This window comes from Siphateles boraxobius, unplaced genomic scaffold (assembly GCF_051911475.1).
Source record: "Siphateles boraxobius isolate OS27281-9 unplaced genomic scaffold, OSU_SipBor_1 46, whole genome shotgun sequence".
Lineage (NCBI taxonomy): Eukaryota > Metazoa > Chordata > Actinopteri > Cypriniformes > Leuciscidae > Siphateles > Siphateles boraxobius.
Window position 1 is genome coordinate 8,008,507 of NW_027509097.1, and position 13,783 is coordinate 8,022,289.

At 38.2% G+C, this 13,783-nt stretch overlaps 1 protein-coding gene across 1 annotated transcript; it reads right to left on the reverse strand.

Moving 5' to 3' along the window:
• Positions 1-287: 287 nt before the first annotated feature.
• On the reverse strand, positions 288-10,345 carry cpn1 (carboxypeptidase N, polypeptide 1). The gene is made up of 9 exons (XM_077200558.1): positions 9,999-10,345; positions 7,165-7,361; positions 6,381-6,536; positions 3,423-3,599; positions 2,669-2,780; positions 1,882-2,021; positions 842-941; positions 639-757; positions 288-548 (listed from the first exon to the last, which is right to left on the reverse strand). The coding sequence occupies exons 1-9, from the start codon at positions 10,231-10,233 to the stop codon at positions 432-434; spliced, it is 1,353 nt and encodes a 450-aa protein (XP_077056673.1). The 5' UTR covers positions 10,234-10,345; the 3' UTR covers positions 288-431.
• Positions 10,346-13,783: the final 3,438 nt, after the last annotated feature.

Below are 13,783 nucleotides of genomic sequence, written 5' to 3' on the forward strand. Positions count from 1 at the left end.
ATTTTTATCCACATAGGAGATAATTAATCTTAAACTGATTTCTGATCATATTCAGACACAATTTCCAGTAACAGTCCATCTAAATGTCTTCATTAATCTATGACTAATTTCTCATAAAAAGAGAAATATATTTTGTTTACATTACCTACTTCTTCCTGTTCTTTTAATCAAAGCCAATATATATATATATATATATATATATATATATATATATATATATATATATATATATATATATATATATATATATATATATTTAAACTCCACAAGAACATGAGAGCAAAATATGAATTTCTCACACTTTAATCTATACAAACAACAGAAGGAAAGTGAGATTTGTCACAGTGAGAGTCCATGTTTCCCTTTATTGTTCTTCAGTTTGTAAAAGTAAAGACATGTTTTGTCTGTGTTGAGAGAAGAGACCTTGCTCTTTATCTTGGGCCAAGGTTGGTTGGAGGAATCTTAGCCGTCGATGGGCCCTTCTTGTTGGCATAAGCTTTCACGTTCAAGTTTGTCCCTTTTGGTTGAACTTTCAAATAGAAATGCAACTGGGAAGAAGAACAAAAAAAATGTTAGTTTGTTATTGTAAAAAATAAATAAAAAAAATTCAGTAAAGAAGAGTGTATCTGTGTTATCACCTGTACAGCTTCAGCCGGTCCCACTGTCACCGTGCTGGTAAAGGGTTGGTAACCTAGTGCAGAAGCCGTCACTATGTAGGTGCCCGGCAAGAGCAGACGGAAGTAGTCTCCATCAGTCCCTGAGACAGCATCAGACACATGAAATGAAGTATTCAAGCTAGTACATACTACAAAATCACCTTTTAATGTAGAACTACACTCACCGCAGGTGATATCGTGGTTTACACCTGCCACCGAGATCACTGCATTGATAATTGGGTTGTTGTTCTCATCATAAACCATGCCTTTTATCCCATGGTGCACCTGGAGGACAGGAGAGGGTCACAATGTCAACCCACCCTCATAATGTATTGTTTGTACAACATGTTTGTTGTATTGTCATGTTGGTCATTTTTTTCCCGAAAGTGCTACTAAACGTTATCGCATTGGACTAAAACTTGCTAAACTTGCTGACTTTGCTTACACAGGCTATAACAACTTGAAATTTTCCTGAAATTTGCTTATTTTTTTACTTAAAAAATAAATAAACGGTTTTCTTTCAGTTAGCATAGGTTTTGTATTTCTTTTTGGATCTGATTGATCATTGGCTTCATTGATCTGAGCTTGTGCACCTCCGTTTTTTTTAGGTGAACTTTTTTCAGGCATATGGGCATATCCTCAGATCAATGAAGCCTACGATTAATCAGTTCCAAAAAATAAATTCAAAACCTGTGCTTATTGAAAGAAAACAAGATGACAAAAAGATTGAATCCAATATTTGGTGAAAAAATTACATAATGAGAGAATAACAACCCATTAAATAGGCTGGTCATTTTTGACTGGGAACACCAAATTATATAAAGGATTTCCAGCACAGTAAGGGTTAAGCTTTCGTTACGGTCAGGCACTGCACTCAAAGTGGTAAACCGATTCCATCCATTACTTTAAATGTGATAGCAAGCAGTGTAATGTTACCTGAACTCACAACGTAACCCCTGAAGGTTCATATCAATTTCAAATTATAAGTATCCAGGGACAGGTTCATTACCTGCTGGTGCCTTTTGGACCAATTTGTGTTTCTTACATGTGTCTGCTAGAATACTGGCCCCCTTTTTACCCGTTTGACTTTGAATACAATGCTCTTTAATTCCAGTTCTACATGACTGTTCTGACTGTAGAGTTTGAACTTCTCTTTTCATTACAGACATACAGAGCTGAAACTAAAGCAGTAAAACAGTCAAATTTGAGAAGGGGAACTCCTCACCTGCTCCATGTAAGACACTAGAGCCTCTCTGTTTGCTAGCCACTCGCTGGCGAGAGCCGTCGCTGGAGGAAACTTATCACAGCTAAGCTCCAGAGTGATCTCAAAGCAGTTTGTGTGGAGATAGTTGAAGTCCTGCATCCCTTCAGAAATATTGAGAAATAATTATTCTTAATCGCACAATGAAATGTAGTACGTACAGCACAAAAACCACCACCAAAAAGTGGAAAAGATGCCCCACATATTCCAAATATTCACTTTTTTCTAAATCAACCATTTTTTATATTTTGTTACTATATTTTTTTTATATATAGCTTCTAAATATATATTTGCAAGAAAAAATGCACACATACTGTATAAGAAACACTTCCACGTGTGCACAAAAAAAAAACAAAGGAGGAAGAATCTTTGTATGTGTGTATGGGAAACTATTCACATGGTCACACATGACCATGTTCTGATTGTGTATTGGTTTCCTTTACTGTTTTTTATTTTATTTGTAAAAGTAATTTTAGGGAAATATATGACCAACAACAAAGACGACCTAAAACATTTATTTGAAACTCAAATAGAATATTGACCCTTAAAGAAGTTTATTTCACTGGTGGAATTACACTGGTGCTGGCACTAGTGAAAAGCTCTAAACTAAACCACAATCACATGTCCTTACAGATAAAAGTGCTTGTAATTTCCAAATTTCAGCTAAATTACAAGGCATTTAGATGAGACAAAACCACAAGCCTTGTTGAAGTAATTGAATGAGAACTGTGGTATGTAAAATATAACCCACCCTTAGATAGAGAGTACCAGCTGGCTCCATTTGTGATTCCTTCATCAAAGTAATCGCCACAGTTCCAGCCCTTATGCATCCAGCTGTGGGCATAGGAGTACGTCTTTGCCAACTACACACACACACAATACAAAAACACACAAATCTGTAAATATTCACCAGGGAATTGGGAAAAACAACGGCCAGCTCTTTATTAGGTGAAGTGTGTGATTTATGTGCAACTACTCTGCCTTGAGAAAAAAACAACAATAAGACTTAAACCAGCTTAAGCTGGTTTGCTGGTCTAAATTTAACTTCCAGCCTGATCAGGCTGGTCTTTTGTCTTGTTTTAGTAGGTTTTTGTGCTCTTGGCCAGGCTGGAAGACTATGTATTAAGATCTAACCAATAGCAGTTAGTAAAGGCAAATCTACTTTTTTTATGCAACTAAGATAAGTTATGACCAGTCTTAAAGAAAGAATTTAGATGACTAGTCTAGGCATTTTATACAACTGCAGATAAGCCCATCTTAAACCTGGTTAGACTAACAAGTCAGCTTAGGTTGGTTTAAGTGTTGTTGTTTTTCCGCAGAGAAGTGACAAAAATAATAATTTAAAACATTCCAAACTCCACCCATCTGCCATTTTTAAAATGATTTGATAGAGCCACTTTTTAAAGAGATATAAGCTTACAAATGGTCTACAATTGCTTGTGGACATTAAACTTTTTCAAAAGTAGAACAATCACACAAATAACAACAACAAAAACACAACATACCTTTCGAAATATTTTATCATCAGAGGTGGCCGAGTATGTTGTTTTGCCTCTTATCCGGGGTTCGCGAGACTTATCGAAGGGGTAATTTGCAACTACAGCTCCACCGTGGAGGTTAGCAGACAGAACAAAGTTATAATTCTGCATCCATTTAATCACTGCTAAAGTCTCCGGTTCAACCTGCAAGAACCAAAAATACAGGGAAAAACATTCAGATTTCAGCCTGTTTTTAGGTTTCTGTGCCATGACACTCCAGAAACGTTCTTGCAGCCTTTTTGGAATATTCCTTCAACTCTGCTATCATGAGAGAACTGACATGTGGTACTAGAGGTGAAGGGATAATAAACCTCCACCTGACCCTGTTGCATTAAGTAAAATTAGTCCAGTTGGCTCCTTAGAGATGGCTGCTGGGTTATTTATCCCATTTGTACTCTGTTTTAAAGAGACTGTGTATTTATTATGCATGGATCTGTATATATAAACAACCAAGCGTCCATTTGGCCCCAGCTGTCATTGAAGAGTCAGGTTTCATGCTGTGAACTCACACAGATGTTTTTCACCCTGCTTAGGTCTGTGTAGTGCAAAACCCACACTAGGGTCAGAAGATCACGAGCGGGGTTTGATGTGAGAGTGACAGCTCTTGACTCAGAGAGAAATGATTGGAACTTGTCATACTCCTCCGCCTGCAGTTCTTCTGTTGTTATCCTGAGGGACGCCTGACTGCCAGTGAACATACTTCTCCAAAGCTGGAGTTCTCATTTTAGAGTAAGGAAAATACATGTTCCTGGAAAGAGCTGTTTAAATGGTTTGTATTATTCTAATCTGGTCTTCCAAAAAATCTTTCATTTTATTACATAAAATCAAGAAGAAATGTGTAATATATCCTAAGTAAACTACTTTGTACTAAAGGTCAGATATTCCTGCTTCCATCTAGCACAATATGTTCTTTGTAACATTCTCAAATCATGATGGATAGCATGGATACACACAGATGAGACTGACGTTATATTACTCAGCAGGTTGTGAAAGGCTAACCAAAATATCCAGAGCTCATGATGAAGACTAACAGCAGTACAAGCTGAAAAAGTCCATTTACACAAGCCAAGGCTCTCTATTTTGTGAAAGGTGGGCCTGTTGGCGGTTGATAGAGAGCAGACCGGCAGAACGAGAGCTGGGTGGGTTACTAACAGACTAATGGAGAGCTTAAGTGTGCTGTCCAACTGTAAAAACAAAAACGTTTTTCTTTGCAATGCAGGAAACTGGCACTATCCCTTATTTTACTTAAGATTGGAACAGGGATTTATCTATGTGATGTCTATGTATTCAAGCTCTTTTGTACATTAAAAAGGTCACCCCATGAAAACATATACACAACATAGATCCTGTAGCTCAATTGTTAGAACATAATGTTAGCAACGCCCATGTCATGGGCAGGCCAGCAGAACGATCCACAGATATCTGAATCTGGGATTCATTCATAACGTTTCATGTTTGTATAAGCAAAGAATTATTTTTTTATTTTTTTTTGGTTTCTTTTGTTCCATAGATTTTACTCCAAAATCGGTCCAATCACAGGTCTGATTCGCAGGGAACACATATAATGATGGTAATTTAACAACACCAGTGCCGGTTCCTCTTAACGATTCAAGCTCCTCAATGGGTTAAGGAATTAAACATTGGGGAGAAAAAATGCTCAATAATAAATAAATTCAAAACAATTCATAAAAAGCACAGGCTCATAAGAGTCATGAGACTTTGAACTGGTTACACTCTATTTTTTTTACCTTTCTTTTGACTGTAAAGTATCATCTCTAAAATTCATTCAGTTCTTGTATTTTTTATTCAAATGGAACGGGTTCTGAACATGAACCCTGAGTCACTTTAGGTATATAAATCTCAAAATATACACTACTGTTCAAAAGTTTGGATTTTTTTATGTCTTTAATCCTTATATTATTATTGCAATTTAAAATAACTGTTTTCTATTTTAATATATTTTAAAATGTAATTTATTTCTGTGCTGTCAAAGCTGAATTTTCAGCATCATTACTTCAGTCTCACATGATCCTTCATAAATCATTCTAATGCTGAAATGGTGCTCAACATTTCTCCTTATTATCAATGTTGAAAACAGTTATGATGCCCAATATTTTTGTGGAAAGCATGATGCAGTTTTGTTCAGGATTCTTTGATAAACAGAAAGTTCAAAAGAACAGCATATATTTGAAATAATAATCTTTTGTAACATTACAAATGTCTTTACTGTCATTTTTCATCAATTTAACACATCTTTGCTGAATAAAATTATTAATTTCTTAAAAAAAACAAAATCTTACTGACCCCGAACAGTAGTGCACATAAATGGTTAGCATATATACAAATATTTTGTGTTATCGGTTCCCAAAAGAGGATCTTACATTGTCTATCTCAACATCTTTCAGCACTTCCAAACCGCTACACAAGCTTCAAAAAATGCGCATCTAAAAATCATGTGAGTTTGCGCGATGGGACGGCATAACTGGAAGAATCAGCGGGAAAATCTTGTTGCAAAGCATCTGAAATGCTGTTTTGGTCATTCAGAAGTCTGTTGTCAAAGTGGTTCAGTATAATTCACCTTCCAGAACTGTCTTAAATGACTGCGTTCCAAAACAGCAGCATCTGCCTCCGAAAGCAAGAATGCGTTTATTGCATTTCGTCTGCGCTCTGTGACGCAAATAACTTATTATATACAAAAAATATTACATACAGTGTCTTTTCCTACTTTTATTAGTGATATTTTAGCAGCAGTTTATCAGGAAGTGACGATTTTGTCCTCTTCGGCTCACTGGATGGAAACGGCGCTTTATTCGCAAATGTTTTATGAGATATTCGAATTTTGCGGACAAGTTAAATTCACGACTTTGGATGGAAGCTATTGTGTCCTCTCCTACAGAGGTGTATGTGACACTGATTGATGATCACCTGTAATTCCCAGTTGTCTGGCAGTGGCAGGTGGTGGTTTTGGCCGTTGTGCTTCTCATAGTAGTACATAAGAGCATTCAGGTCTGGGAAGTTGCGGTTCAGGTCTACCTCCTTTGCGTTTCCACGTCCCACTAAGTAGCCGTTGAATTCTGGACCCTGTAAATTGGATAAAGAGCACATCATTTCCTATTCTTTAAGTACCGTTTTGGGAAGGATATCACCTTTTAACATTCTCAGTATGTCAGGTGTGAAATTTATACCTTAAGTAGTTTATTGCGAGTTAGAGCACGTTAAATATATCCTGTCTGATGCTGAGGTATAGTTTCCTTTGCTAGTTCTTGTCTGGTCCATTGAGACGCTTGATAACTGGGTGTGTGTGGCTACATTCAGCCAACATTTACTGCTGGACATATAATTAGTCTCAAAGATCAAGAAAGAGTCTGTATTACTATAATTTTGCACTCTAGATGTGTGAACGTTGTAGGTGTAGGCTATGGATGCTCTGTTCCAGAAAAAAAAATACTGTATGTATTTTGTTATTTTTTGTGAGTTCTTCTGGTGTAATTAGTCTCAAAAGAAAGCCAGCAATGCACTCTGGGATATGACTGATTCCTCCATAACGAACTAGACGCCACCAGAGACTTACAACACTCCCACACCACAGCTGCCACACTGAAGAGGTAATGCTCACATTCACACCACATGCTCTTGGTCACGGATTTTGAGCTGTGGCGTTTTAGTAAACTTGTTTTACATTGTAGATTAGCTACTAAGGGCTGTATACCTGCGTGGCAGCCACCTCATATCCATCCGGATTCATGGAAGGAAGGATGTGGATCCGTGTGTCGTGGATGAGGCGTGTGATTCGCTCGTTTCCTGCCCGGTATTCCTCGCACAGGAACTGGGCTAAGTAGATGAGCAGCTCCCTGCCGAGCACTTCGTTCCCGTGCATGTTTCCAACATACTTGAACTCTGGCTCCACTGAAAAACACAGGTCAGGTGACCACCAGTCAGGAAGTCATGAGGTCATAGGGTCACATCCGTGGATAGCATGCAAGCAACAAGCCCTATGCATGCATATGTAGCAATTCAGAAGCAGCAACTGTATAAATTAAGACCCAATGTGCAATATGAAGCTCTAAAGGTACTTCAAGGATTGCCTGCTTAATATTTTAAAGAGATTTTGCGATCATTTACTCACCCTTATGTTGATCCATGACTTTCTTTTATGGAACACAACAGGAGAAATGTACATTTTTTAATACAATGAAAGGGAATGGCTCCAAATAGCACCATATAAAAGAAGTTCATACAACTTCCACATGACATTCCAAGTCTTCTGAAGCCATTTAATATCTTTGAATGAAGAACACACCATATTTAGTCATAGAAAATTATTGAGCGACATGAGGGTGAGTAAATGATGACCGAAGTTTTATAGGTTAACTATCCCTTTAAAACAAATTCACTTTTCCATTAGTGTATGTGGCATGCGGTTGAGTAAGCTGATACTGTAAATGCTCGTATCAAATATGAATGAATTAAAATTCATCATTTTCCTCCTACAAAAGCTTTTTGAGGGTTTAACAGCACAGCAGGCCACTCTCATCGAAATTCCTGTCTCACAGCCAGTTGTCAGCTCATTATTCACAATTATCTCCTCTAACAAGTACCAGCAGATTTCCGTTTGTTCTTTTTTGATGCGGAAGTGATTGACGGCGAGATCGCAAATCTAATTAGCCACTGTGTGCAGGGAGACTCATCAGGGCACAGTCTTCCTATAAATCACCAAATAATTAAATTAACTGTGCTGTGCCACATCTCAAAGAGTCACAAAATGGGTGGCCTTGACATTAACGCATGAACATTGTTTGAAATCTAAAGGGTCAGGTGGTCACAAGGACTTTGCTCACTCTGCTGTATCGGTTCCTGTTTTTGTACTCTGTGTGGAACATGTATACATCCTGCAATTCTCTCAGAGGTTTTACCTTTGTACGGATATTGCCAAGTGAAGCAGATTTTTATTCTGCAAAAAGGATTTTCTTACTCAGTATTTTTGTCTTGTTTTCCAGTGCAAATATCTAAACATTCTTGAAATCAAGATACATTTACTTGAAAGGCAAAATAACTTAAAATATTACGTCTTGTTTTCTGAAAAATTGCTTAAAATTAAGTGACTTTATGCTTAAAATGAGAAGAAGAAAAATCTGCCAGTGGGGTCAGAAAATTATTTTGTTTTCACTTTGAATTAAGTTTATTTTTCTGACCTCATTGGCAGATTATTTTTTCTTGTTTTAAGCATGAACTCACTTAATTTTGATAGATTTTTGGTCACACTTAACTATAAACTTCTACTTTTGCCTCAATAAACTCAAAAATACTGCTTATTAATAGTTAGTAAGGTTGTAAAGTTTACGAATTGGGTTAGGAATGTAGAAAACGGTAATGTAGAATAAGGCATGTGCTTTATAATTACTAATAAACAGCCAATATCCTAGTAATATGATAATAAGCGACTAGTTAATAGTGAGAATTTGACCCTAAACTAAAGTGTTACTGAAAACTTAATATCTTAAGTAATTTTGCTTCTCAAGTAAACACATCTTGATTTAAGAATGTTTAGATATTTGTGCTGGAAAACAAGGCAAAAATACTAATTAAGAAAATTATTTTTGGAGAGAACATCTGATGGCAAAAATTAATTTGCTTTCGAAAACTGATTTATTAACTTCTTTTGTTGATGGATCATAACTACTTCCAGTAGCAGAGCTGAACATGTTTTGAATTTGAGTGAACAAAGGAACAAGGTCTACAGACTGAAACAGAGAGTGAAGTTTGACTGCTCAGCAACTGTTCTTTCATACTTCATAAGATACATTGGAGTTCCGAGTCATCTTTTTTTTTAAGTATTAGATGTTTCTCCTGAAATTCCAAATAGAGACAATTATTGGCTTACAAAGCATAGCCTAGATCATTTGTTTTCATCTTTGATCTGTAATGTTGGAATTTCTTTTTTTTTTCATTCCTAAACTTTGGTATCTTGGCCAATCTAAGCTAAGTTTAAGATATTGTTCTCTTCTGGAACTCTAGAGGAGACACATACAAGATTAATGAGCTCTTGTTCTCAATAGAATCATCTGAGAAGCAGTGACCATTTGCTCTCTGTTTTTAGGAAAAACAATTGAGCTATTAAACATTCCGATTTTTCATTCCAGTGGGAATGTTCTTGTTTTAGATTAACAACAAGACCTGTGTTTGCTCCTGTCAGCAACGGCTACATATAACACACCACATCTCCGGGCACATACTCCCCCATTACTGTCCATTCTTAAATGCAATTTACTGTATCTGGGTGTTTGAGGAGCAACAAGATAAATCAAGTTGATGGTCAACATGGCAGGCCAGACAAACTCATGAATGACCGCAGCCAAAGCTTGATTTCGACTGTTAAGTGCTTATCTCAGAAAACAGCCCAAATTATGCAATCAAACCCAAATTATTGCTTCACCAATCCGCTCCGGCAGCCCTACAGCCTCAGTAGGAACAACGTGCAAGAGTTTGCTTGAGCTATATGTGAGGAATTTAATGCCTTGGTACAAGAGTAAAGAAAAGACTCACATGTTTCGTGGATGCCAGGATTATCAGTGAACTCCAGGACATATAGGTGCCGTCCCTCCACGCTGCGACCGATGCTGTAGATGCGAGTGATGTAGGGGCATTCGCTTTGGACAGCAAAAAGAGCTCTCACCATCTCCTCATATCCATGGTGCTGGAAGTCAGACGCCCCGGTCAACGAAGCCTCGAGTCCCAGAAGCAGCGCCCCAATCCAGATCAGAGAGCTGCCTGACAGCATGGTCCCAGACTGCTCCGCAAACAGAGCGCCACTTCTTTTCCTCACTCTCTTTCTCAATCCTGCTCTCCCCGTTTGCCTCCTCCCTCTGGACCTCCTCTCGCTCCCGCTTAGAAGAGCAAGTAAGGACGGCCCCTCCTTTCTCTCTCTCTCTCTCTCTCTCTCTCTCTCTCATGATTCCCTCACCCATACCATTTGTGTGTGTTTACTCAATTGGCATTGTTGGAGAAATGAGAGTTGACATCACATATGACACCTCAACTTTGGCTTTACGCTCTCACACACCAAACCTCCCCCTCTTGTGTTTTTCTGGCAGTGCTATGACCTGCAGTTAGTCTCTGGCTAGCTTTTGAAAGCATGATTACTGATGGTTTAACTTAAGAGGAATAAAAGCAAACAGGAAAGGGGTGAAATGGAGGCTTTATTTTTAGGGAAAGGGATGTGATTAGCATTTACTCTCCCACTTTCTCTCCAACACTAGCTCATTCATTAACTCAGAGTAAACACAATCGGAGCCCGAGAGGTTAGGGCTTTTACAGGGCATTCTGGGAAAACAGACCATGGGGGACCAGAGGTTTCAAATGAGCGCTGTGGAACTGATCCCCTGCGGCCCTCCTCCCATCACCTCTACTATAAACCCCAGGAGCTGCTGTCCATCACACTCACTATAACCTGTATGTTAGTACTGCAGTTGTTGCTTTGTTACTGAATTTATATTCATTCTTAATAACACCAGGGATTGAAATGTAACACCTTTTGCGTTGACCAAACAAGCAGGCTGTTTACTCAATTGCACATGTGTTTGTGTCATTACCGACTACACTTGCTGTAGCCAGACTAGCCATTTGGCTTAAAGTCTGCATGAAACGGAAGTTGTGATAGGCTTTTCTTCCCTATTGTAATGTGTATCCAAGTGAAACGGCTTCTCGAACAAGAATAAAAATGTAGGGTAAGACTTTTTTGCATTTTTATGTCACATTTGCTTTTGTTAGCACTATCGGGTTATTTTAAAATGGAGCATTAAGCTTTGCCGGACATTTCAATTCAGAACTGAAGTGATTCGAACAAACTTCAAGGTAATAAAACATTGCCATATTCACATTCACTGTTCTAGAAAAAAATAAACACGCTTTTAGCGACACTCATTTGACATTTCACTTTGAAAATGCCGTGCAACGTGCATGACGCAACGTATTTTGCAAGAATGTTGCCACAAGTAGCTGTGTTTTTCTAATGAGCCTGGGCTGTATTCCCGACATCTCTTCTCTGATGACGTGTGCACTGCTGCGTGGGCGGGACAATCCTGCCTTTCTAGTAACCTGTCACTCACATGAGATCACAGTAATTAACAAATTCGATCCAATCAATTACCGAGGGTCTAAATGAAGTCCTGTACTACATTTTTCTCTTTAGAGAAGCTGTGTAACTGTCAAAGGACATGTATTTTGTTGAGATGTGTATTTGTTTTTGTTATAAATTAATGTAAATTTGAGTTCATTTAAAAACAATTGTGATATTTAGAAGCGGATATTTATAATATATGGTGTTTAAAGTTAGGGGTTCTTTAAGGAGGATTTACGTAGAAAAACGTGATGTCACATGACCTTTGGAGCGGGTCTGCGTCATTTTTTTGGGTCAGAACGAACATGGATGCAGAGAAACTACATGTAGTCTGAAAAGAATTGCCTAATCTGCATGGTTTGAGAGGCGCACACGGTAATTTTCCTTTATATATGTTTCATAATGTTTATAATGTTGTTTTATATTATTTTACGTGCACGATGTGATGTGCTATTCATGATGTTTTTTTTTGCAGTTTTCGGTGTCTATGGTGTCCACGTGTCTACTGAAAAGAAAGAGAGAGAGAGATATGTACAAAAAATAAACGACAAAAGACATCTGTATGAATCGTGGCCTTTATTTCGTCAGACCAGTGCAGCTATAGTGAAAACGTTACGCCATTACAGTCGACAGCTTAAAGAGTGGAACGGCATCGGTTGGATGAGAAGAGGAAACGAGGTCGCGGGCGCATCGCGTACAGAAGAGACGTCGGATACGAAAAGAAAGCACGATCGCGGGACTATCGCGTGGAGAGAGAAAGCGTCAGAGACGAGGCTTGCAGTTATGCACGCAGTTGTCACCGCCAGGGAAGTACCGAGACCAGACCAGTAGAGGGCGTCATTTAACTGCGTAAACTACAGCTTTGCAAGTATCCTTTCTACATGCTTCAAAGAACAGTGTTTGTTTACTCCATCACTGTTACAAGCAGAAGAGTGCTGCTCTGCAATTAACAGCAGGTTAGACTGTGCTGTTTTTACATCTTTATGGACATCAAAAGAAAAGAAAAAAGAAGAAAAAAGTAATGATAAATGATTTGTATTTATATTGTTTGATTTTTACAGCCTAATTGTGTGAATGCTTTACAATTGACGTAGTGGTAAATAGTTACAAGGTTTTTGCATCTGAGAGTAGTAAGTAAAACAAAAGTGTTTTGCTAAAAACCTTTGCAATGTCAGTTCATGAAGAAAAATCACAATATGATGAATCAAGTGAGCAAACTGAGTCCCTTCAGGCTGAGTTGACTAGCTTAACTGAACAGTTAAGATTTCAAACTGATGATGCTGAAAGGGAAAGATTAGAGTCACTCATAGCTGATATTCATGTTAAAATACAGTCACTTCAAATAGCAAAACCTACTGCTTCCACTTCAAGAAGAGATGAACCCAGGAAATCTTCACGAGAGAGAAGATTAACTCCAAAAATGCAAGAGCTTAAGCAGCAAGAAGTTTCTCAGAAGGAGAGTAAATTCATCAAGTTGTATGAAAGCTGGAAAGAACAAGTAAGAACTACACGTACCAAACTGAAGGATGAGTGCTCTGACCAAGACTTGGGTGACATGATGGATAGTGTTGAAGGGCTGGAAACTCAAGTGAAAAATGTGTATGAACTTATACGATCTCAATCAGTACCTTCAACTCAGATTAGAAGAAAAATTGATTCCTGTACAGCAGTAACAACAGATTTGATGGGGCTGATGAAAGTACGTATGAGTGAAGTGGGGCAAGAGGAATTTGATGCTAGTGCAGAAGATGCCAGAATTCGTATGGTGCTTGACAAAGAGTATGCCAAGTCAATATTTTCAGCTAAAAGCTCCAAGTCTACTATTCGAAGTCACCGTTCAAGCTGCTCATCAGAACAGCAAAGCATCTCCGCAAAAAGAGCAGAGTTTGCCGCACAGTTGGCTGCAAAGCAGGCAGAGATAAAGATGGAGGAGGCTATTGCTGTTCAAAGACAAGAACTTAAAAGATTGGAAAATGAGCGAGATCTTCAAGTAATAGCTGCAAAGCTCAAAGCATACTCTGAAGCTGACTCAGGTGAGTCCAATAACGAAAGTAGAACACCACGCAGTGAGGTAGTTAATTGTCCTCCAGTATCTTTTAAGGAGATTAAAGAGGAAAAAACAACCCAGTCTGATAGGGAAGCCTCAGTAGTACAAGCCCTACATGACACAATGGTTCTCAGCAGACTTCCAGCACCTGAGCCCTCAGTTTTC